The sequence below is a fragment of the Epinephelus fuscoguttatus genome, linkage group LG16, assembly GCF_011397635.1.
Source record: "Epinephelus fuscoguttatus linkage group LG16, E.fuscoguttatus.final_Chr_v1".
In the NCBI taxonomy this organism is placed as follows: domain Eukaryota; kingdom Metazoa; phylum Chordata; class Actinopteri; order Perciformes; family Serranidae; genus Epinephelus; species Epinephelus fuscoguttatus.
In genome coordinates this window covers 33,846,887-33,874,269 of record NC_064767.1, presented here as the reverse complement: position 1 = coordinate 33,874,269, position 27,383 = coordinate 33,846,887, and the positions used below count along the sequence as shown (strand labels likewise).

Sequence of the window (27,383 nt, the reverse complement as noted above, 5' to 3'; positions counted from 1 at the left end):
CAGGTGTACATTGCCCTGACACTCATACACACATGGAACAGAAGAGACGTCACACAGAAGAACCCAGGTACATGGTAATTGCGACATTTCATAAAGCATGTTCAAACTGTGAAACCCGGCACCGCCAGCCACACACTGATCTTTCTGACAGAAAGTACTCATAGTTTCTACTTGTGACAGTTTACTATAGTTGTTAGGATTGAGCGAGTACACCATTATCTGTATCTGTGTCTGGGATTATTTATCCAACTCAATTATCTGTATCTGTACTTGAAATCGGCGGAGTTTCAGTCACAAGTAGGTGGGGTTTAAATTGAAACTGGGTGGGACCTAATCGGAAATTTTTATTTTCATCCTGAAATTGATAAGGGTTGGGTTCCTATCATTTTTGATAGGAAGACTAAGAGATTAAACACAGGGACTCAAATGAGGATCTCCCCTCAACAGAAGTACAGATATTGACACATTTTACTTGTATAGTTCTTCCAATAGAAAACAATGTGGTCAAACTGCTTCCCTTTCAGAATACCACCAATTTAAACAGGAGAGAGAGAGAGAGAGAGAGAGAGAGAGAGAGAGAGCAGGTACTTACACTCTTCTCTCATAATAGGAATGTGTTAATATTTCATTGTGTGTTGAAATCCCATCCCAGTCTCCAGCAACCACAGAGTTGTAGTCCTGCAGTTTAGGGTGGTCATGACACTGCACTTCCCCTTTTTCACCACTAAATGTCTCTAGTTAGCAAACATAGCACCTGGTAATGTAAGTGTGTGAGTAGTTGAGTGAGTGTTTTAAGTGTGCATGTGTGTGAGAGAGAAAAAGAAATCAAGGGAGGAGATTGTGTGTGTTTGGTATACACGTTTTTTAGGTAATCTGGCAGGAGATTTAGCCAGTTTTTCACTACAGTGTGAACCAAGACTTAAGGTGAGATAACCACTGTGTGGATTGCTAAAAGTCCTTCACAGTAACAGAGGCAAAAAATGTCTTAATTACAGGAATATCCCTTTAAATAATGATCCACTTCACAAGGATCTCAAAGATACAAACACTGTCATTCAGGCAGAATTATGTTATGCACAAGACATGCAGACATCTAATGTCCATTCAAGCAGTAGTGCAGCCATAAAATCACAGTACAGCAATTGTTTTTTGGCTTTATTAACCCATTGGAACAGGGAGAATAAAATGCATACTTTAAACACTGAGGTACAGTAGGGAGGAAACATTTTTCTAACTTTAAAGCTATTTATAAGATTAGTTATCGACAGTGGCACCACCAGGAAGTTTTCATAGGGGTGGCCAGATAGAACCACTGAAAATCTTGGGGTGGCACAACAAAACCAAAAGCCAATTTGGTTTCAGGAATTATATCATACTGTTGAAAACTCAGAGTTATCAGAGTTAAGGAATAACATACTTTGGTTTGTTATTTACAGTAAATATTACAAATTATCTGATCTGCACAGACTAATACCGGTGCAGTTTACATTTTGAGTTCCACAACAATCCTGTTTTGTGTTTTGTATCTGTAAATGCTAGGTGAGTTTTTGTTCCTCAACAACGGCTGGCCTTTTCCTAAAAAGACAAATATACATGGATGGATGGATGGATGGATGGATGGATGGACATTGACTGTAAGGAACAAAATACTGGGAACAAGCTGTTTCAAGTTGGGATCCATGGATACCCAATAGAACACATTTTCATAGAGTGGTCCTGAAATGAGTCCTAAAACCCAGAAATAAGTTAGCACTTTAGCACTCCCAGTCCCTTCACCTCAAAGTCAATGTGCTTTTTGAATGTGTTTTGGTTAGGTGCCTGAAATAAGGTCTGTGGTTAACAAGCTTAAGAGACTTTCACATTTTGTTCTTCAAAATAAAATATGTCTATAAATACCCCAATGTAGTATTACGAAGCTTTTATGTGTCTTAAAAAGGCGGTTGCTAACAAGTGGCTAAATGAGACTACAGAACATTATCATGCCGACCACGGCTTTAAAGCTTAGTGGCGGTGGCAATGTTGAAGTCATGCAACTGTGGTGTGGTTCGTCAATAGCCTAACATTAGTTTTTTACTTCTGGCGATTGCATTTAGGTTTAAAAAATCATAGTGAAGTTAATTAATGAAGATTATCCTGCAGAACAGAAGGTTTAGGTATCATAAACTTGTGTTTGCCACAGAGCTTTTTTTCTGCAGTAATCCAAAATCCAATCGGAAAAACCCCATTGGGTTGTTGACGAGGGAACCGGGGCGATGTGAACTTCAGTGTTGGCCTACAAAAAAATGTCAACCCTGCAACACTCTATTCAGACATCTTGAGGTGATAGTTCATGGGACACCAGTGAAAATTGTGATACCAGTTGTTCCCTTGCCAAAATTTAGCCCAAATTTGGAATGTCATTTAGCTCCCTTCCTGACAAGCTAGCAGGACATGGTTGGTACCAATGCATGCCTTAAGTTGTCTAGTTTCAAGATGTCACTACCTTTGTGCTTGCTTAGAAAATTTGCATGCCAAAGCCTTTATATATATATATAAATACATATAATACATATAAATACATATATATATATATATATATATATATATATATATATATATATATATATATATATATATATATCAACAGCAATTTAAGGATATATGGTAACTCTCAAATGTAACTTTGTGCATTCATGCAAATTATGTTGGCCTTGTGTTACTTTTAGTTATTAAACCTACAATATACATAAACTACTTTTTAAACATTGACCACCTTTTCTTAACCCAACAAAAGTGTTTATTACACTGATGAAAGACCAAAGGCTGAGTTCTCTGTGTCAGTAAATAAAGTGTGTTTATGTATGTATGTATGTATGTATGTATGTATGTATGTATGTATGTGAAGCCTACATGAGTATGTGAATGTGTCTTCCTTGTTTCTACAGCACTGCACATCCAAGGGTGTTTGCACTTCAGTGTGTGTTTGTATGTGCACACTACCATACAGTGAGAATGTGTTTGTGTGTGTATGTGTGTGTGAGCCTGCTTTCATAAGGGAGTGTACAGCAACAACCGGGAGAGAGATGGCCCCCTTAAGACCAGTCAATGAGAGATGGACGTGGAGACGGACGCAGCTAGCGAGACTGGCGATCAATAGTAATCATGAGGCGCTGTGGCGTTAACAGCAGATGACACATCGCTCAGGCTTTTCTAGTGCGCTGCAGCTCGACACAAAGCGGCACAAAGCCATAATTCCTTGTAGGCTTAGATCAATAGATATACATTTGCACAAGTATCAGGCGCATAGTAAGATTATTTTTTAGGTATTTTTCCTTTAGTTGACATTCCTCTCAAGTTGACATTCCTCTCAAGACTAAGTTTTTCAATCAGAGTGGCTGGTCAGCTTACATGATGGTCATTCGTCCTTCAGCCAACAATACTACGTTAGAGGCATTTTGACCCAGACAAGGGTAAATGGCACTCTATGATGCTTGGAACAAATCTACGCAAGCATGACACAGTCTTGTTTCTGAGCTCATAAACACCTCTCCCAGGACAAGCTGTTACACACAACTATCACGTTAACATGAAGGAGAGATAATTGGACAAACATGATGAATGAACATGCTGAGCCCCCTGTAACAAATTCCTAAAAGTAATACAGGAAGTGGCTGTGAGGCCCTGAGAAGAGGAGTACGCCGGAAGTGTAAATGTAAATCCTATTATAAACAACGCCTCGCTGACTGATAGTAGGCTGATTGTGTATGATTGGTGGATGTATGGAACATGTGCGTTCTTCCCCAAATTTTTCAAATGAAAATGCCAGCTGCACCGTTTGTACGTTTATTTTGACAAAAACTTTGCAATTAATGAGCAGTAACTGTACATTTCCTGTGAAAATTTTGAAAAGTTTATTTTGAAAAGACACAACTGACACACCTTCCTTGGGAGTCCAAAACTGAGGCAGGTGGGGTACCTAGCACGTCATAGACGTGAAGGGCCGCTGACAAAGTGCTAATGTGTCATGGGTTTATTGTTAAATACAGGGCACAGAGGCACTGAAGGCAACACAGTCTCAATCCAACCTCATCACATATCGAGGTTTGGTCATGAACTTCCCACATCGAGATATGATGTACAAGGTACCCTGGGTGCGTTGGTTGTTGACGTTCTGGGCGAGATTGTCAACAACCAACGCCTGTTACATGCATTATCTGTTTTCAAAATATACTTTGTTTTCACAGGAAATGTACAGTTTGCAGTCTCTTTCAAGATAAACGCACTACATCAGTACAACATCATGAATTGACTTTTTTTTTTCTCTCAAAAACAGACTTTGTTACCTTTAGGCAACAGATGCACATGGTAGGGTTAAGACAACAAAAACACATAGCTGGGTTTAGTGAAAAAAGAACAGGGTTTGGCTTTACAATCACAGGTGGTTGTTGGACCCATCCACAACCCCTCCCACCTGCTCTACTCGGACTTTTGCCACCTTAACTTTCGTTGTTGTTACGCCTTGTTTCGCCCTGACGCCACCAGGTGCCGTTAAACAATAACGTCAAACAGCCGCGTCTCATGCCAATGTGAAAGGACAGCTTTTTTGTTGGTGTCTAACGTCAGGAGTCACTTACCTAGCGCCGGTTTTCAAGGAATTCAGAGTGAGACTGAGTTGCAGAAGGGCAACAAGGTCCACAGCAATTTTTTCGGCTGAGATGCTTTGGTTGTGTCTGGTTGCTAGTAGTACATCACAAGTTTCATCATGATACAATATTTTATTGATTATTTGGATAACAATAATCTGACAAGATACAAATTTAAATCAGTTTGATTCAGTGGCCTGTGATTGACACAGTATGAGACAGTGTCAGTTAATATTGTCTTTGACTTTTTCATGGCAGCTTACTATTATCTTCCTGGCTCTAGGCTGCTAAAATAGTTTGAGTGTTTTGTGACGGAAGGAGGTGTGCTTGGACAGTAATGATGACAAAAACGTACCATGGGAATTTCAAAATAAAGGCGTATCTTAACAATGACGATGTGTATAAATGTTTTCACTTTGAATTGCTAATATTAAATCGTAAATGACTGAATCAATATATCAATCCCGATCAATGTATCTTTACACTCCTGCTATGATACAGAGCATCCACGTAAATAAAAATGTCAGCACAAGGTAGAGTTCTTGCTCTTGCTCTTGCTCTTGCTCTTGCTCTGGATGAAGGTACTCAAGAGATATGCAAAATATCTGCACCATCCACTCTCACAACTTGTCAATCAAACAAAGACTCTGCATCTGAAATAGTATAGGGTATATTAATACAACTAACATAACGTCCATGGTTCAGAGCATCAGTGGGCTGGAAACACCAGTGGATGAAGCAGCTGTGCCAGTAATTCTGAATCAGAACTGGTCTAAAAACAGCCATCCACCAGCGCTGAGTTATAGTCACATAAAAGCACAGACCCCCCACAGAAATACAGCCCTGGACATTACAATTAGAGAGAAGAGAGGTGTTAGTGAGCATGCGTGTGTGAGAGTGTGTGTCTGTACACGTGCGTGTGTGTGGAAAAAGCAACACACAACATTTTTCTCTGGTCTCCCATGAGAGGAGGAATCAGGACTTCAAAAATGGCCCTTTCTGTGAGAAACACTTGGCTTCAGTACAACAACACACACTCATCTCTCCACGAGAGCACAGCCATCACTGCAGATAATGAGCCCTGAATATCATTAGCACAACACACTGGGCTGCATGCACCACACACTGTATATCGTTATGCTTGTTAAAACATTATTTATCTATCTCTCCATCATCGACTTTCAAAAATGTTCTTTGAAAAGCAAGGCAGCACCCTCTTCACAGTTCCTTCAGTTAGGCCTGGGCGATATGGAGCAAATCAAACATTTTTTACCAAATACCTCAATAATAGTATTGCGTCAATATTGTAAGGTTGACTACTGGTGCTTTCACAAAATATATACACAATGTGATTTCTGATAAATAATCTTCAGTAATGTCAATATAATGACTAAGCTGTAAAGGCAAATAATAGAACAGCTAGAAGTCTGGTAAGTTCAGACAGTGATATCACTTCGCTGTGATGCAGCCTATAAAATCAGGAATAGACAACACTTAAGATATTAAGATATCCAAAATCTCATATGATAGTTAGTATAACATCAATATTTTGCCCAGTCCTACATACACAAAATGAATACAGTTGAAAGACAAGCTGATGTTAGTAAAAGAAAACATAGTAGTGATTAAAGGGACAGTTCACCCCAAATCAAAAAAAAATATAAAAAATTGTACCTGTAGTGCTGTTTGTCAGTCCAGATTGTTTTGGTGTGAGTTGCTGAGTGTTGGAGATATTGGCTGTAGAGATGTCTGCCTTGTCTCCAATAAAATGGAACTAGATGGCACTCAGCTTGTGGTGCTCAAAGTGCATTGCTTCAGGTTATGGATCGCCATCTGAAATGTCTAACATCTCAGAGAAGTAACGTCCAGGAGGTGAAATAAAAGTGAAGTTAAACTTTACTTTGTGTGCTACATCCTCCCAGGAACTGACCTCAAAGACCCACAGAAACCCAGTTTGAAAAGCACTTTATTAAAAAACAGTTATACTAATCTAGACCACAAAACACACCGGAAGGCTACATATCACTCAGGCCCAGAAATATCCTTGCCAACATTTTCACTTTAACTTTGAGTGTTTAGTTTGAGTGGAGTGGAAAAAGCGGGCAGAGTAACTTTGCACTTTTAGACCACTGTGCCAGGCAAGATTAATCAATCCCCAAGTAATTAAATGAATCCATGTCCAGCTATACAGCCAGCGCTACATAAGGCTTCCATTCTGCCAAAACTTTCCTCTTTAGAGCCAGTGATTGTTGTACCGAGCTTTAGAGAGGGAGTGAGACTGCTATGTACAGCACACCAAAGCACTCTTGGACAGTCGTGGTGTTCAAGCCCAGCCAAGTATCATCAAAGTGCCAGTTTGGCAGCTGCCCTGAGGGATGGCAGCCAAGGCCAAGTAAGGTTCTAAACCTGACACAACTACACAAGCAGAGGAAGGTGTTAAAGGCATGTCCGCCGGGAACGTTTCTCCAGCAGCATCGTATCAGATGTTTCTGCTTAACTCTTGTTTAACCAGGCCACTCGACGGAGGAAGTCTACAGTGATGGAGCAGGCAAATACACCGAGCACTTGTGTGTCACAAACCCCAAGAAACACTGTCCTCCATCTGCACATCGGCCTGTTAACTCTACATGCTGCTGGGTTTGATGGGTCCAAGCACCAAGCACAGCCATGGTTTGATATTTTGGGATCCTGGCTCATTCACTTTCTTGCTGAGAGTTTAAGAGTTATCACAGTAACTTCCTGGGCTCCCTGTCGGTAGCTTGGCAACCTCACAGGGATGACAAGGCTTCAAGATGACACTGTACCATGCCAAAAAGTGGTGCAACACATAACCTCCTATACTGGTGAGCTTTAGCAGTGCTGGTAGTTGGATTTTGCTGATTCAGACAGCGCCATTGTTTCCCGTCTTTGTGCTAAGCTAAGCTAACCAGCTGTTGTGAGAGTGGTGTCAATCTTCTCATCCAAGTATCGACAAGGAAGTGAATAATTACATATTTGACAAACTTCTGCTTTGTAAAACTGAACAATTTTTTATAATAATTATTACAGCTTGATAGCGACTGTATGTAATCAAATCTACTTTCAAGTGGCACTTCAGACAATCTACAAATTAGACTTTTTGGTCTCAGAAAGATGGACATTTCCTTTCCCAATCTCACTACAGTATGTAAGCTACATTACTAAAAATGGCTGTGAATTCTTTAAAGTATCTTTAAGGATTCTAAAAATGTTTTTTTTTTTTTTTCCCCATGTCATTTTTTCTTCAAAGCTTTGAGTGGAACAAATGAATTTATCATTAAAGTATATTCTGTTGGAGTTTAGGCACAACCTTACCATTAAAACCTCACAACCACAATGAAATGGTTGAAGCAACCATTTTAGCTACAATGCTAACTTGTGACAGTCAAATATTTTAAGTGCAGCTGTCACAGATTAACAAAAAAATATATACTGTATATCAACCTTATTTTCAAACACGGAAGTAAGTAGTGATCAACTTCCGTTTTTTTTGTGCGTGACTTCCGGTCAGCCGCTTTCCCTCATGCTTTCCCTTACCGGAGCGAACGGTACAAGCTAATTTTTTTTTTTCAATTTTCAGTTGTTTATGTTAGTCAATCAGTTAGTCAGTTAGTTAGTTAGTCTGTGTATTTTATATAGAAAACTGTGCCCACGTTTCCGTTATAAAGGAAATGTATTCCCTCTAAATGCGAATAAATCGCACGTCAATCATAAACTATGAACCAAAAAAGCACAATCTATCCCGAGTGAGACAAACTGCTTGATCCCCGTCTCCAGTGTACCAGCAGAGAACCTGCAGAACCGAATCAGCGAAAAAACACACCGAGCTAAGCCTCTCTACCTGAGCAGCTGAAGCTGCGGCTCGCACCCTCGACGCACAGACGGTGCTTCTGCATGCCAGCCAAACGTGTGCGCAACTGTGAGAAATAAATATGTGAGGTGTACGCTGCTTTTCTATCTTTTTTTCCCTTTTCTTTCTTTCTTTCTGTCAGCGACATACACTCCTAACACAGGACGGGATGTTTTTATTGACTGAGTTGATCATTAAGCCATAGTGATGCACGGATCGGCTCTGATAGCACCCGAATCAGCATGTATGCGTCAACCATCCAGTCGTTACAACATGATTGAGCTAGCAAGGCAGTTTTGTGTTGCTATGTGTGGTATTTATTCAGTTTTGGGAAATCACGATGTCTAGAAAGCATCAGTGGCTGCAGCTGACAGGGACAGCTAACGTTAACACTAGCAGCAAAGCTAACAACAGGATCGTCATCCGTTAAAAGCCTCCTGTTGTCGGATACGACATGAAACTACTCCAGTTAGCTCAATCATGTTGTAACTAAGACATTCGCTGGAGAAAATATTTTTTCCACGGGCCACCCTGTGAGTTTAGTGACAGCTAACAGCTAACTGTTAGCCCAGCTAATCTACGATTACCATGTTATTAATTACACACAGAGAAAATACTAATGTTTGTTCAGTCATTGTGTTTATAGACTTTACAAACATCAGATTAGTCTAAACGGTGATATAGTGACGTGAAAAATGTGATATATACATATATAGAGCTCAGCAAGGTAAACAACAAGGCGATTCCCATTTACACAGTGGTAAGAGTGCTGGACCGGAAGTGTCGCACAAAAAAACGGAAGCTGGCTGCTGTTCTGTTTTGCCTCTGTGTTTCCGTGAAAAATAAAGTGGATACACCAGATATAAATGTGTCTTTGAATTTAGATTTTGTTTACTCATCTACTCATAGAGCATGACAGCGTCAGATGTAAACATTAATGACGTCTGCCTTGACTGAGCTGTAACATTAGCTAGCTCAGTGGTGCTAGGTTAGCTAGCTTTCTTCTGCACAGGGGTACCATTGGTGGGTGTAGGTCAGTAGAATGAAAATAATTCCTACATGAAACTGCTTACAACAAAGTCCGTGGATTATCTTGCGTAATCGGGTCATGATTTCTGGAAAGAGACACTGCTGTTCAGTTTTTCAAATGTATATTTTTGGCGCATTGAGCACCACAAGCTCAGTGCCATCTAATTTCATTGTGTTTGAGAGAAGGCAGACATCTCTACAGCGGATATCTCCAACACTCTGCAACTCACACCAAAACTATCTAAAGAGATAAGTAGTAGTACAGGGAAAAGAAAAAAATGAAATATTTGGTTTCTGATAAAAACTGTCCCTTTAAATGTTGACAGTATTATGAGTGGGTTCCTAATCTGGGCCTTTCTTCATGGAGTTTGCACTTTCTCCCCATGTTTGCACAGGCTTGTAGCCACTTCTGCCCACACCATCAATTTTTTACTTGCAAAATCTAAAATTTTCCTTTGTGTATTGGTTTGTGATCTAGCTATGAGGTCCAGGTTGTGGCAAAACAATGAATAAATGGATTGTTTTAAATTTAGATGCAAGACGATGCAGTTTAGTCCAGGAGATCACTGTATATAGTAGCGATTAAAGTATCTTATTAGATGAGATTACATGCCGTGTGACATTTCAGGCTCCTACTGCTACTCACTGTTGCCACTACTGCTGCTGCTACTGATACAACTTGTACTTGGGATAATAAAAGACACATGAACAGACAGAAAGACTGAAGGTACTCACACACATACATACATACTGTCTGAACCCATTAAGATGGATTGTCTTAAAGGTTGCAGGCAGAGTTCTGTGGTCCAGAAAAGAAAAAAAAAAAAGCACAGCACTCACCACTTTGTCCTCCTGCAGCCCAGTCAGCCATCCATGTATAATGAAAAGAAAGACAGAGAGAATGTGAGCAAAGATGATATCTGAAAGCATGACAATGATCCTACCACCCTACCAGTAACAAACACTGTGATACACAGATATTTGAGTCTCCAGTAGCAGTTACCACACGGACTCCTAAATATCAGACTTTGTTGGTTTGGGTGTGGATGGGACGGCATCTGGGTCTGAACCCAGGGGATGGAGAAAGATGGCAGATTGGGGATGGCGCCCTGCCTCGTCCCCCCTTAAATCGGCTGAACACCATGAGGTTATTTAAAGAATACTTGTTTGTGTTTTGGGAAATGTGTTTATTTGCATTCTTTTAAAAATTTAGAAGAGGATATTGATACTGCTCCCACACAAGATTTGTACCAATAAGTCTAACTTACAAAATGAAAGTAAATGTGAGTGTATGTCATGATATGCAACACTTTTAAGTACTAAGACAAATAACTGATGCTGTCAATTTTCTGGTGTCATATTATACGGTATTATTTTTCTTTCATGATTTTTCTCATCATTAGCTATTGCAACAAAAGTATCATATCAAGAAATAAATGTAATCTAACAGTAGTACTTAGTATGTCAACGATTTGTTCAAGATAGCGTCTGTGTGTGTGTGTGTGTGTGTGTGTGTGTGTGTGTGTGTGCAAAATCCACCTTTCAAACACCTTCTCCCACTGAATGCAGCTGCCTCCCACCCCAACCCACGACCCAGGACCCCACAGATGAACTCTCGCTCTATATCAGCCAGTAACTAATTAGGATGTACTTTTGAGTGTGTGTGTGTGTTTGTCTGTGTGTGTGGGTTTGTGTGTGTGTCTGCATGTGTGTTTGTATGTGTGAGGTCATTAAATGCCACACTGATGATGCAAGAGAAAGGGTGGGAGAGAGGATGTTACTTATTTCAGAGAAAGACTCACCTCTGGATGCCAACACACACACACACACACACACACACACACCCCTACACCCTGCTGTGCATGTATAGGGCACCTCCGGACCCCTGGGAGACCAAGACAGAGTGGGAGACCACCCCCTCCATCCACAGCTCAGTCTAATGCCCAATTAACCTTTACCAGCTCTTGCCTGGGTCACACACACACATGCACACATACACTGCATTCACACACATGGGTGGAAGCGCACACAGATACACACACCCCATATACAGTACACATCAACACAAATCCACAGCGTACTGTACACCCTTATACACACATAAAGACACACATATGTGCCATGGCTCATCACCTCCACCTGAGTTCTAACAGCTGAGGCCCTGGTATAACCTGATTGGCCACAGCTGCATGTGCAATAAAAGTATTAAGTGAAGATTCGGATTCCATGACGGATATGGACTTGTGCTGCCCTGCAAACCTCGGGTTTTTTTTTTTTTTTTTTTTGAGGTTCAAGGCCACTGGAAACAAGACTCACTGTGTAATCTCCCCATTAAGAACAATTCATTTAACAGCTGATTCAGACTGCTGTGCATAACTGTTGTATTGTGTGTAAATTAACAACAGAGATATATCCATCACTAGAGGTGTTTGGCAGTGTGTATTTATCTGCAGCGACTCTGCCCTCTGTCTGGGTTTTCTTATTTTCTTCTTATTTGTGTTTGGGCAATTCCTGGGCACAGTGCACAGGTAAAGTCAGGCCTTTATAAAAATGTAACAACTATGTGCCAAACTGTATGCAGCATGCATTCAAGAGGAAGCTACGAAAACCATGGACACAGTGCAGAAAAAATGCAAATACAGCGAGGCTAAATCCCCAGGTGGATAAACCAATAGTTCCTCATAGTATACTTTCAACAGTATTCTTCATTAATGAATTTAGTTTTATTTTTGACTTGACTGATAACCTTTCACTGCCTTTGCTCAGTTGTGGGCGTTCATATATATTTCGCGCTAGTGGAAAGAGTCACTGCAAATCAATACAAAGTTAGTCTGAGTGATCAACTTGCTCCGTGATGGAAGTGGTCTCTTCCATGATGACAACGTCCACATCCACAGGGCATGATGGCTCACTGAATGGTTTGATGAGTATGAAAATAATGTGAATCATGTGCTATGGCTTTCACAGTCATCACATCTCAACTCAGTAGAGTACCGCTAGAAGATTTTGGAGTAATAGAAATCTGTAGATTTATTAATATAGCCATCACTAATCACAATATGAAAATGATATTATAATTTGTGGTTCCTACAGGATACATATGAGTAAACGGCCATGAGAAAATGTTGCCCAATTACACTGACACACTGTGGCTCATCATCCATTACCGTGTTGGACCGAAGGGACACTCGCCCTCCGCAGCGGGCACAGAACTTGGTCTGGCAGTACGAGCACAGGTTCCCGCAGCCGTCTGCGAACTTGGTCTTGTGGCAGATGCCGCAGGTTGGCGCGTCGTCCCGGTGAACGGCCGAGCCCGCTGCCACCGTGGCCTGCCGGATCACCGTCTCCCTGTAGCTGGACAACTGCTGCTGGATACCTCTGGAAGAAATAAGAGAGGAAACATGAATGCTTTGGCAAAGTTGTTCTGAATTAATATGTAAAGACAAATACATGCAGGTGTCATTTGATAATCAATTCATATATACATGGAACATAAACCTCAGGGCAATTCATCCACATTTGTTGAGATATTTCACTCTGAGTCAAAAATGTCAGCCCTGTTGGTGATGCTACAGAAGAAGTCAGGAGGTCATCAAAGTCATTAGGATACATTGTCTGGGAACCATGAATGTCTGTTCATAACTGTCCTTAAATCCATTGTGCAAATACTGAGATATCCAGGCTGCTGGCATTCACTGTTCGTATGTATACCTACAAACAGTAATGCATCAAAATTTGTTTTCAACCAGCATAATCATGAAGGCTGCAATCACGTGACAAATGTGCTGACAGCAGTGAAGACGGAAGTGGAAAGTGAGAGTCCGTCTAAGGAGGCAGGTTGGGTGACAGATGGTTCAAACAAATACACAACTTTCCCCCAGAAGACCAGTGTTATGTCCCGTGTAAAACCAATAGAACATTGAGTTATTTTAAGGTATGTCGTCACGTCGTTATGGTACGTTAAGTTATGAACTTTATGTTAAATATGTAACCTGCTAACATCCAACCATTTCTCTTTTCTAAACCTAACCTACGCAACTTTACATTAAGTACGTCACATGACAACGCCCAACCATGATTCTATTCCTTAACCTAACCTAACCAGTGGGGGCACTAATTTGCTAATTTGATGGACGCTAATTTGCTAGATATCATACAAACTGTTGTATGTGCATTTTTGTAAGACCTCATGCTAACAGTTATGACATGTGGCAATATTCTAGTCTAGATCAAAGCAGTGTAAGAAACAACTCAGGAAGCAAGATAATATTGGCTCGGTATTGGCCGATATTGGCTTTAAAATCAATCAGCCAACATGCTTTTTCTTATTTTGCACAATGAATGAATATAACAAATATAGAAAAGCATTGTATTTCACGTTGCCATCTGCTGGTGGGCCATCATGATAAGAGTATGTATGAATAATATGATATGATGTGACCTGATGATCACTAAAATTAGGTGAGTAAAAAAATATTGATATCGGTTATCGTCCAAATTAGTTGTTATATATCAGCATATCAGATATCTGCAACAAAATCTAATATCGTGGATCCGTACAAATCACCAAAACTTGAGCTACTGGTGATGCTAGATGAAAAGTCATTGATCAAGAAAGTCATTATGGTTCATCCTCTGTGGCCAAGGCTTTCAGTCCCAATGAAAAACCGCTAGATGAAAAGTCAGGGTATCACTAAAGTTATGGGCATCCTCTGGAGACCATGGATGTATGTACAAAATTTCACAGCACTCCATCTAATAGCTAGTGTGGCTAAAAATAGAAATATATGAAGAAATAAACATTGTGGATGATCTCCTGTAAGTAATAGGGATGAAAAATCATACACCATACTGCTCTTTTGATCCAATTAGTTTCAATCACCATTCAATGGTAATTCCATAAACTGTGATTGACTACATATCACACAAGTTAAAGGGTGATCAGAGGACATAAAAACTATAAAATAATAGGAAGAGTTTTTATTGGATACATAATAAATAAATAAATAAATAAATAAAGGGGAGGAGAAGTGAACTGAAACCAGAGAGTGAAGGAGACAATCATTGCATTAAGTCCAGTCGATATCACTGTTCTCTGTAGTGTTTGTGTGTTTTGGTGCAATCAACTTTTTTGTGTCTGCTATTGTTTCAGGCTGCTTTGCAGACACGAGAACTCTTCAAATCGATATGAGAGAGGGAGGGGAAGAGTATTGGTTTTATCTAAGGCGTTACAGTATGTTGATTAATTGGATTTCACACTGTGGAGATTGAGGAGAGAGCAAACAGAGGGGAAACAGACCAAAGAGGAGAAGAAGTGATCGGCTGAAAATCACAGGAGGAGAGGAGATGCTGTGCATTTTTTAATTTTATGTAGTCTGTCTAGTTATCACCACTCCATCTGAGCGGGCAGATCAATTATGATCCCATACAAAGATGGCATACTTTATGTAAATAAATAAAAGAAAAGACAACAATAGGTAAAAATTGGAAAAGAGGAAGTGGAGAGGTGAAAGGGAAAATGTACAAGGTAGGAAAGACGAGAAGAAAAAAGAAGGAGAAAAAAGGAGATGAGAAGAAGAGATGAGTAGAGAGGGAAATAGTAGAGGGGAGGATACATAGAAAAGAAAGGAAAAGTGAAAATGAACAAATAGGGAAGGAGAGGAGAAGAAACGAGAAGAGGGGAGGACAGGAAAGAGGAGGTGAGGAAGGAGGAGGGGGAGAGAAATAGAAAGTAGAGAGGACAGGGTAAAGGGAGAAGAAATGTTATAAGAGCAGAGGGGTGAAGTAGAAGTAGGCGGAAAGACAGGAGGAGAGGAGAGGAGAGGAGAGGAGAGGAGAGTCTCTAACATGTTTGCCCCTTCCCCAAATTAAAAACATCTAAAATAAAAATATGAAGATGACAAAAGTCATGGAATTATTCATATGAGTATCAGTTTAGACACACTATATAACTCCCGATATGCATTTGGCAATCCATGACAATGCATGACTATGAAATCATATATTAAAAAAGGCACACAACTGACTTAAAACAAAAATTATTATTGGCCTCCATATCCCAAATACTAAACACAGAAGAAAACACTGAACATTTATGTGAATAAAAATCTTTTTCCACGATGATACAATGAGTTAGCTGAGCCATGCTGGACTTAAAGTTTAATATGAGCTCTGACATCCTCACATCCAATCACTACTCAGCCTTTCAATCCGCTCAAAACAGTGAAGAGCAGTTAACCTGATATGACATCGAAAGAATTTCATATCGTCTGCTGCGGCTCCAGCACAGTACTTACAGACTGGGAGTCAGCGGTGCAGCTTCCTCCCCCATCAGCCCAGCTGGCAAAAACTACAAGCCCCAGCAGCAGAGGCCTGAGAAAAGGAAGTCCGACATCCAGTCGTTTGACAGACGAATCAACATCGCTCCGTTGTGTGTAACAGGACAAACTGTTTCTCTAAATACACCCTGAAGAAAAGCCTTCAGAGACTCAGTGGACCCAGTGGGTGAAACCCTACCTGCCCCTGGAAATGTTACCCCCTGCCCACACGCACGCGCACACACACACACACACACACACACACACACACACACACACACCTCACCTCATCTCTCCTCTTGTAATCTCTACACAAAAACAACAGCCACACATTTGCACACTTAACACACACTCATGCAAACCCACCACTGGTGATGTTAAGTGCACACACGCACTTCCTGAGAGCAATAGCCAAAGGTCATGGTGAGGTCACCTGCTGCTGCAGCACCACAGGATTTACTTCCTGTTCCAGGGCTCTCACTGTGTCTCTCCTAGCCCCTGGCGCCATTCACATCCCAGTACAGTTAGACTTGTACAATATGGGCTGATAAACAGAGCCAGTGTGATTGATTATATGTTCATTGATCAATACTACATTGGTTGTTAAACTGAATTGAATCTGATGATTTTGATCATCATCATATCATATATGTCACACATCATATATACATTTTTTTTTCTTATTATGATTACTGGTGTCTTATTCCTTATTTCAGAGGCATTTTGTTGATGAAAGGTGGCTTCAGTCCAAAATAGCTTCTATTGGTATTAGGTTTAATAAATCCACGTTGGCTGGATGGAACCACACTTGATATTAAATGCATAGAGGGACTCTGTGCATTGCTTCATCCCCACTACATCTCATTCCCTCTGTCCTTGCTGTCATTGTCTTATTGGGTTCATCGAGTTTTTAAGATCCTTTCCGAAATACTTCCACTTTCCTACTCTGATGTGCATTACCTCTTTCTGTTGCCTATTCTATATTTCTATTTCTATCACTTCATAGCGTAGTTACATTTTTTTTTGTGAAAGTGAAAGTAGAAAAACAAAGATATTTACTACAACAAAACTCCTAATGAAAAAAGAACATAACTATGTGTGAGCCGGTGCTTTTATATACTGTATTTTGAAAATGTAATGACAGAACATACTGTAGAGAGTCATAGAAAAGGATTATAGTTGAACAATAAACCAAATGTGAAAATAAACGATAAGAGGAAGTGAGAGTGGGAAAAGGATGGAAAGATGAATTAAGATTTTACTGTCACTACACTGTAACACAACATTATCCGGCCATGTATTGTGCTGGCCAATCAAATATGTGCAGAAATACACCAGATAAAAAAAAAGCTCCTAGCATGTATCTTTAGCATTGTCAGTTTACTTCAAACCTCACAAGCAACTGTAAAAAGCTTCTAGAGTTGTAAAGTCCTCAAAGTCAGTCAGTCAGTGTCTTTGTAATTCCCAAACTAAAGCAAACCCAAAATCAGTGACCCCAGAAACTCTAATAAAGCCAAATATTACTGTAACCCTGGTGTACACAAACAAATAAAGAGAGACAATAAGAGACAATGAGGGGTTTTGTAGTTTCACTGTTAAGCTACCATCAATGAAAATGAATACATATTTCACATTACAAGCCTGGAGGGCTTTCATGTGAAACATACATCTGCTGGCTACTTATTCAGTGTAGGCCTAATACAATACAATAAAACATTCATGATGCTTATAATGGTTAGTGTTTGTTGACAATGTCAGACAGAGTTGATAAGTCAACTGTATGTTTATTACTGAGGTGAGAGGCACAGAGAACATGCAAACGCCACACAGAAGGGCTCAAACAGGCCAGGAGGCTCTTGCTGTGAGCCATCAGTGCACCATTGTGCCCCTCATATTGAAATGTGTCTGTTCTTCCTCCCTTGTGTTTGTAAATGATGTGGGCAAAACGTCTGACCTTTCAATATAGTGCAGTCCAAAATCATTGCAAACTATAACCTCAATAATGAACATACTGGAAGATGTTGCAAGTTTGCATTAACAGCAAATAGCACTCTATTCATTCAAATCTGAAAACAAGGAGAGCTCTTACATAAAATATGATAAAAACATGCTTTCTATAAAACAGGCAATATTACAGAAAAGGCATGTTTTTAATATACACTTCTAATATTGAAAGGCCAGCAGTTGAAATACATAGGCTACACTATAGAAATTATGGTATTCAGTCTTCAAACACAGACTCTGCTACTGTAATGGGAAACAGCAAACAGAGTGAAAGACAAACTAAGTGATAGCATCAAGCTTAACCTACAGTAGGGCTGTACCGAATAGTTCAGAGCTTCAAAGCCATACATCAGTGGCCTATTTCTGCACAGTTGCAAACAAGGATTAGGCTACATTAATATTATTAGTATTATCAGTAGCTGTTCATTGAGGGAGAAGGGGGAACGGACACAGACCTTCAGTCAGTGGCTGTAGCAACTCACATTCAAATCGTGCAGACCCAAGCGCCAGCTGGGTATCTAATTCCAGACTGCCCCAACTCCCTGCTGGATCAGCAAACTTTATGTTGCTGCCATTACATTGGTTAGACCCGGAGCTGCTGCTGGCTACCTGCCCGCTGTGACCCCACGGGGAGCTGCTACAGTTACTACGTGAAGGTCCGTCTCCAGAGCGGCCAACTGCTCTCCTTCTCGCAAAGTAGTCGTGGGAGTGAGATGGAGGGAACGAGGGGTGCACTACCTCACTAATTCTTTTCTCATTTGTGGTCTGATAAACACAAAGCGAGAGTTGGGCAAGGAGGGGCTGAGTGAATAAATGTGCTGCACGCAGCTCTACAATGAAATAAGAATTTGCCCATTTTAAACAGTAAAAAGAAAAAAGAAATCAATATCAATAGTGATAATGTGGTGTGGCACCACAATTATATCAATATATGGGAAACACTAAATAGGCCTATTATTTTTAGAAATAAAGGCTATAGATTCCAGTGGTGGCTGTGTAGGATTGTTTCTGACTCGTTTGATCCAAACATTTCCAATAACTCTAGAGCTCTGATAAGCCCAAGTCAAAATTAGAAATAAAAAAATCAGTGTTATCTTTTTCAAAATTCACATTTTTATCCAACAAAATATTCTTCTAATTATATATATTCTAATTATAACTATATTTGCTCTCCTGTTTTCCACACACAAAAGGAGACCCGCACCTGGTGTTTATCCAATAAAGCCTTGCTAAACAGTTTGCATGGAGCCTAATATCCCTCATCCTAACATTTTCATTTATAGTCAATACTAAACACACATGTAGCCTGACATCCCAGTTTTCAATCAGTATACCCTGTGCTAAACAGTTAGCATGTAGCCCACTATCTATCAACATAATGTTTTTAACAATATAGCCTATGCTAAACAGTTAGCATGTAGCCTACTATCTCTTAACATATCATTTTTTCATCCAACATAGCCCATGGTAAACAGTAGGGCTGTAGTCAACCAAAGAAAATCTGGGTCGACTAAAGTAGCACATAATCTTTGACTAATCGATTAATCGTGGGAGAAAAAAGAAAATCTGCACGTTTTTTTTTTTTTTTTCTTCTGTGGTGGTGTGTCTGTGTCACTCTGCAGTTACACCTCCAGAACACTAGTTGGCGGTGAAGGACTGTGTTAAGTGCTGTAAAGCTTAGTTCAAATCAAACTTTATTTATATAGTTGATTCAAAACACACATTAAATATGGCATAATAGAGACAATTTCAAACACAAGTACACAAATTGGCTTCACTATAAATCGCAGAACTGACAGACAAACACTTGTCTTTATCTGGACACACTTCCCGCACCAATACAACATGCTAACGTTACTAGTGCCAGCCTATGGCATTTTACACTGTATAAATTAGCCTAGCGACAAGCTGAGATTTCCTCTGCTCATATGAAGCCAGGATAAATCCTAAAGTACAAATCCCTTAAGGTTAAATCACACACAAGACTTAAAATGCTATTTTAGTGGAGGCGGTACTGTCAACAATTTATTGTTTCTTAACTGTGAAATACAAGTAAAAATAAGCTCCGTTTCCACTGAGGGAAATGGTGTCCTGTCAAACTGACCGAAGGTCTGCGTCACCGCGACGCTGAGCATGAGGGTCGGCGAGTTCAACTTTCTGTCAGCAACAGGGGTGTTTTGAAAACACCCCCATTTTCACAGGTAACTTAGCCTGCTAGAGATTAATTCTACTAAAATATGAGGAAGAGAAAAGCAACATTAGAGAAAAGGCCAACACCGTGGCAGCTGCAGGAGGAGGAAACATGCGTGGCAAAGCATAACGGGATGAATAATTTTTAGTTTTAGTTTAGATTAGTTTATTTGCACATAATGTTAAAAACAGACAGTATATAATTAATAAGATTAAAAAAAGAAAAGTGCCAGAGAGGTCAGAAGCCACTAAAAGCTTATCAAAGAAATTCCCCTGTCAAAACATCAATGAAATCACATAATAGAGAAGAAAAAAAAACAGGTGAGGAAAGAAGAAATAGAGGAGAGAGGGAAAAATCAAGACAAAACAAGGTAGCAAATAAAATGATGTGTAGGTTAAATTACTCATCATTGGTTCAAGTAGCTACAGTACCTGTACCTGTACATCTGACACTGATCACACCCTTGAATCCCATGAAGTCAATGCTGCGCAGATGAATTGCGTGTATTACAATTATCGTCTAACATCATTGCATCTGATAAATTGGTCTTCTTTGTCATAACGTTATATATGCTACAATAAAGCTTAAAGCTGACGCCACAATTAAATCATATCAACACCAAATTGATAGTCTGAATAAAATCATCCTGATATTGAACTGTGTTAGAAATGAACAGCTGTGCAGAAATATACCTAGTCTCCCTCTTTAAAAAACAAAAAGGAAAATCCCTCAAACACCATGAAGTGTAGACATGATAGGCTACTTTCCACATTTCCAGCAGCAAAGCTGTCAGTTAGGCCCATTATCTTTAACAGGGATCATTTCCTCCAACAAAACAAAATGTTGGCACTAATTAATGGTGCTATTAAGTGTCCGCAAATGATCAGTTTCTTTCTTATGAACGGGTGGGATGAAATTTCGACTTCTTTCCACTCCTTTTTGAACAATCTTTTCATTGTCTGTTGTTGTTGCTTTCTTTTCTTTTTTAATGTTCAAAATAAACTTTCAAATAAAAATCAATCAAATGAATTAAACTTCCCGTCATGACTGGGCTGCATTTCTGTCAGTGGAGTCATTTTTTTCCGAACAGCTGATTGGCCAGTGGGTGGTGCTTTTTATAGGATCAGATTCAGCCCTGAACTTACCCTGCTCCGGAGCAGGATAGCCGTTCAGAGTAAGTTACCATGGTGATCTACCCCGATAAGAACGGAACCGGCTTCGTGAGACCGAAAACCCAGGGTTAACCCTGAAGTTACCTCGCTAAGACATTAATCCTGCTTCGTGATACAGTCCCCAGGAGACTACAGCCCTAGTAAACAGTATGTAGCCCAACATTCCAGTTTTCAATCAGTATAGCCTATCCTGAAAAGTATAGTGATACAAGCATACAGTATAAATTATCACTCACATGATAAAGCATACAAGCTACTGTCTCTCAACAAGTTTGTGTGAAATGCTAACTGTTAGCCTATTATCACAACATACTAAACTGAGTACGTGAGTATCATTTGGTGTTTGTGTTCGCCTTTGTGAACAGAAACCAACGGACAATCTAACACAAATGTGGTGAACCTTCTGTGTGTGTGTGCGTGTGTGTGTGTGTGTGTGTGTGTGTGTGTGTGTGTGTTTTGCAATCAATGTGGCAAAGTAGGACATACTGTAGAAGCAAACAATGAGAACAGGAGCAGGAAATACATCAAGTACGTCTCCGCAAATCAGTCAGCCACAACAAGCCATCAAATTCTCTCTTGCAGGTGAGAAAAAAAAAATCTTTATCACATCAAATAACAGTGTCGGGAAATGTATGGAGGGGGTTGGCAGATCATTATGAGAAGCAGACAGGGAGGAGGAGAGAGCGAAGGGAGGGGACGGAGAGGCAGAAAGATGAGGAGAGATCAGAGAGAAAGGTACAGTGTGACGGAGAAACAGAGAGCGAGCTCATTAAGACAACGCAGGGAAATATCCATATTCAAATGTAGTAAGACACAAGGTTAAAGCAAAGTGAGCATAAAAGCTTCACTTTTCTATGCAAACACACACAAACTCAAAACACACTTCACTTTTCCATCAAACATCCAATGCCTTTACTCTTGAGCATAAAAATAAACCCTGCCTGTGTGTGTATGTGTGTGTGTATCTGTGTGGGTGCATATATTATAAACAAATGGCCCATGATTCACAGAAGGAAACAACATTAACATAAAGTGTCTCATAACTGAGCTGTGCAGCACTAACAAGCTCTGCACTCTGACTCCACATACAGACAGAAACCTAAGCTTTGTCAATGAGAATGGAAATTAAATTGGATTACATACACGAGATACACACTGCAAAAAAAAGGATCCCTCATTTCGCCTGGTACTGAGATGTAAAAAGAATTGTTTTTTAAAATGAAAGCAGAAATATATTTTCCAAGGAAATCAACCAATAATTAGGACTGTATTGAATAAAGTGGTCATTGTTTTTATTAATTAGAATGTTCAGTATATTACCAAATTTTCAGAACGAAAGAGAGTTTCAAGAAAGTTTAGTACTGTTATTGTAAATATGCAAATTAGTAAAGTTACATTCCAGAACAAGCCATGTATTTTACTGTCTTTAAATAATGTGTCTCGTAATGAAAGGAAACAAATCTATTAATGGATTGAGATAACTTTAATTTTTATTTTTATTTTGTTTGGTTGGTTTTTTGTCAGCATTACTGGAGGCCACAGTGGCTTTGTCACATGATGGATGCAGACAAGACGATGCTGCTTGGCCTTGTAAACGGAACATTTACATTTAAAAACCGCCCAGATGGAACTGTTATTAGAAGCACTGTTCTCTGCAATTTCTGCAGTAAGGAATTTTCATAACATCAGAGTACTGCAAGCCTGAGGTATCACCTTAATGCAAACCATTTAGCAGTGAACCCGCAGGTCCAAGCTGGCACAAGCCACACTCAACCACACGTTCAGACACAAACTGAGTAAGTCTTCCTGTGACCGACTAACTCCCTTGCAAAATGGACTGCAGACCAGTTGCAGTGGTGGAGGACAGGGGGACAATTGCGTCCAAAATCCAGCAGATTTACTACGACACATCTGCCAAAATTCATTTAAACTGAATTTTTAAAAATTCTTTCACAACAAAAATGTATGTATGTGATTAATTCAGATTAATTAGTCACATGGCATGGCATTAATTAGATTAATGCTTAAATCGCTTGACAGCCCTAATTGTAACATAAGGTTAATGTTGTCAAACAGTCAGTTAGGTTTAGGAAACAAAACTCCTTGCTCAGGTTTTGAAAAGACATAACCCTTTGAATTCTGCAATAGAAATGGTCCACCAGGGCCTACATTGGTATTTTTGCTCACTGTGACGTCATTGCTTGGGGGAATCTTCAAATGCTTTACATCCGTGAAATCTGTACAACCTAAGTGAAAAGGTTATGTAAGTCAATAAATCATAATAACTGATAACAATATTGAAATTGTGTCATTGAAAAAAAATGCTTTTTCAGATTTTACAAAATAAAAACATAAAACATATTGATCCAAAACATGTTTAAATGTAGAAACATTAACACAATATGTCTTAACACTCTATACCGGTAACTTATTTGACCTATGCCATATGCTCACTTTTATGATCAGAGTGCAAAGACTTTGTTATGGATTCATCATTCATTCCTCTGGCACCATACCACTGCGTCTTATTTTTTTTAAAACCTCAATAATTCCCTGAAACAGCTGGACACTGTAGTTTTTAGCAGACATTGTTGAAACAGGAGGAAATCACATGAGGACTATTTTGTGCTGCGGATTAATACACATTTAGTGCTCCAGTGAGTATTTTACAGCAGACGCATTAAGTCACAATAAACTTCAGTGTTTGTGTTCATGGTAATAAACTGACATGTAACCCAGTGCAACAATGGACAACAATGGAGCTCTATGACACAGACTTTAGCCACACAGGCAATACTAACAAGGTTTGAGGGCAGGATGAGCAAAGACGATGGATGAAAAGGGTAAGAAAGGATGGAGGTTAGACGAGTAGAGGGAGAAGCTTCTGGACTTACTGTTAAGCACTGTGACAGAAGCTATAAAGCACTGTAACTCAAAGCTGGACAGCACATGGATCTCTACCTGCCAAGGACAAACGGAGGACATACAATCTTTCTTGCAGGGATATCCCCCTGCTGGCATTTTACCACCAACATCTTTAACTTTGAATCTTGTATTTGCTGTGCAGCCAAAGGTACAGTTTACACTTTGAATAACACAAATTTAACCCTAAATGACAATGTCATTATAAAGGAGCAGCGATAGCAGCACAAGTGTTTAAATTCTTCTCTCTGTTTCACTGATGATTACAGCTTGATGGAGCCTTTGAAAGAGTATTTATATAGGTCACTGACCTTTACCTGGTCTCCTGAACACAATGTGTATGTGTGTGTGTTTGTGTGTGTGTGTTGTAGGAGCTAAAGCTATCCCTTTAATCAATCTGTGAGCCTCTCCCAACCCCCCTGTTGACATACAGTACAAACACATTCTGAAAACACACACACACACACACACACACACACACACAGGGAGACTTGTAGGATAAGCATATAACCAACAATCTATGTATGTTTGTGTCGTCAGATCCTGATATATCTTGTTCCTCAGTGCCGTTAAAACCATTAAAAACACATAAATGAGCCACAGCATTGCACAGGGACACATGTACCTTTATTACCATGAACACACACACACGCTGTACTTAATTTTGAGATAATCACACATACACCCATACACCACTATAAATAAAAGCCAGGGCCAGATTAATCAACCAGTGGGCCCCAGGGCAAAAATGAGCTGTGGTCCCCTAAGTGCCATTCAGGTCAGTTGGCATACACTCCTATCTGCCTCTTGTTTGCAGTGTCAGTTAGTCTATAATATTTTACTGAACTACAAATTGATTTTTCGGAATATGCACCAGTGTAGTATCAACCTGTCATGAAATACTGATACTGTGTTACGCCCATGTGTATCTCTGTGATGGACAGATGAAACACACAGTTACAAGAGATGAATGTTGTGAAACAGTCGTGGTAATGTTTAAGGAAGAAAACTACTTGGTTAGTTTTTGAAAAAAGATCATGTTTTGGGTAAAAATAAGCATGTTTGTTACATAACAAAATAGGTAGTGTCAGTACAACCCTGTCTCACTCTGAAGTGGTCAAAATACGGCACTTGGTCAGCTGAAGGCAGACTGAAGTCCAGATAGGACGGGTGCGAGGGGTGGCGGATGGGTCCAACAACCACCGACTTTGTAAGACTGTAGAGCCAAACCCTGTTCTTTTTTCCTAAACCCAACCGCATACTTTTGTTGCCTAAACCTAACCATGTGTGTTTGTTGTTAAAGGGGAAAAAAGTCGATTTGCAGTGTTGTTAGGGCTGGGTGGTATACGGGTTCGCACCGAAAACCGGTATTTATTTTTGTTATGATATGAATTTTCCATATACCGCAATACCAGTGAATAACCCAAACAACATCCGGAACGTGCACAAAGCAACTGTACACGTTGCTGAAGAAGAACTCGATGACCCAGAAGAACTCATACCAAAAAGAGCAGTGTTTCACCTATATGCAACAAGCAGCTGCGCGCCGCTGCTGAAATATGACCGCCGCTGCTGACTTTTTTTTCTTTTCTTTTTTTTTCTTTTTTTTAAATTTTTTTTTTTACATCTTAGCTCTTTAGAAACTACCCTTATATTATTTGGCGCTATGGACACCGAGCATGGCACTAATGGAGCAGAGCCTGTGTTGCGTTCAGGCGTTGTCACGTAAATAACAAATTCCAGCACTTGAATAGGCCATAGCACAACACAGCAGCATGTCAAGTGGGCCGAACCCGAGCAAAATACTGTAAAATACCGTGAAACCGATATGATTTTTTTAAAAAAAAAAAACATGACATGAAAATTTTGTCATACTGCCCAGCCCTAAGTGTTGTACCAACGTAATACTTTTATAATGAAAGAGACTGTATGCAAACTGTACATTTTGTGTGATAACAAACATGTATTTTAAAAAGAGACAATTCATGTAACAGGCAGAACTTGACACGGCGCAACCAGGATCTTGTACGTTGTATGTCATTGTCAAAAGTCCATGACCAATTGTTGATATGTGACAAGGTTGGATTGAGAATGTGTTGGTCAGTGATGTAAGTGTGTGATGACTGCATGTAATTCAATAACACTGCAATAAAAAATGGTGACCTTTGGTTTCACACGAGACACCAACTGCAGTCTTCCAGGTGAAAGTCAGGTTTTGTTTGACCCATCTATCTTTCCTTCCTCCCACCATACGGAGACTCTCTCGATTTTAATACTATGTCAGTTGCTCTCTGATGGATTTACACTGAAGTTAGCTGAAAGTCACTAAAGACGCTAAAGGGTGCCTTTGGCGTCAATATCACACACCAAGGGGCATGACAGTGTTGGTATTTGATGACCTGTGAATGAGAACAGGCTGCTATATCCACTGAAAGCATGGGATGAGAGAGATGATGGGGGAAAAAATGTTTATATTGTGCTAATAAACGTTTAATTAATCACATGACCATAAACTAATGGCGTTGTAGTGAAAGTGGAGCCTTGCTGGCCACTATCACACCAATGCTGTGTCTCACATCGGATACTTCTGTACTTATACACGCTCTTTTGAGTAGAGATGCACGATGATATCGGCACGTCATCGGTATCAGCCAATACTGGCTTTAAAATGAATTATCAGAATCAGCCAACATGCTTTTTCTTATTTTGCACAATGAATGAATATTACATTGAAAAGCATTGTTTTTCATGTCTCCATCTGCTGGTGGGCCATCATAAGTAGTAGTAGTAGAATATGTATTCATAATATGATGTTAATTCCACTACAGAAGAGACTTGATGATCACTAAAATTAGGTGAATTAGGATATATTAATATCTGTATCGGTTATTGGCCAAATAAGTTGTTAGGCCTATCTATTGGCATATCGGATATCTGCAAAAAAATCCAATATCCATTCCTACATTTGAGTGCAAGGGTGCATGCCCACTGAGAAATATGCCAAAACGCAGTGAACTATGAGTCCCCGGATGGTGCACTCATAACAGTCAAAAAGTTGAGTGTGGATCATCAGAGACCTCTGACCCTCATTGGTCACCATGTTGCCTATGTATAGCTACAGGGGGACAACAAACACATTTCAACTTGTGAAATGTTGGCCGACTATGTTGGTGAACTCTAAAGCATTTTACAAAGATACACGTGTATTTTCATGACCACTGTACTGTTGTCAGATAACACAAATGCTAACATCAGTTT

At 39.8% G+C, this 27,383-nt stretch overlaps 1 protein-coding gene across 9 annotated transcripts in view; it reads right to left on the bottom strand.

Annotated features, from left to right (window-relative positions):
* Nucleotides 1–27,383, bottom strand: part of LOC125903257 (regulating synaptic membrane exocytosis protein 1-like) — a 131,587-nt gene that overhangs the window by 76,841 nt on the left and 27,363 nt on the right. For all 9 annotated transcript variants that reach the window (XM_049600061.1, XM_049600065.1, XM_049600066.1 and 6 more), the window contains exons 3-4: nt 12,687–12,897; nt 10,360–10,371 (exon numbers count right to left, since the gene is read on the bottom strand). In XM_049600061.1, the coding sequence (XP_049456018.1) occupies nt 10,360–10,371; nt 12,687–12,897 (223 nt within the window). The remainder of the gene's footprint in view (nt 1–10,359; nt 10,372–12,686; nt 12,898–27,383) is intronic.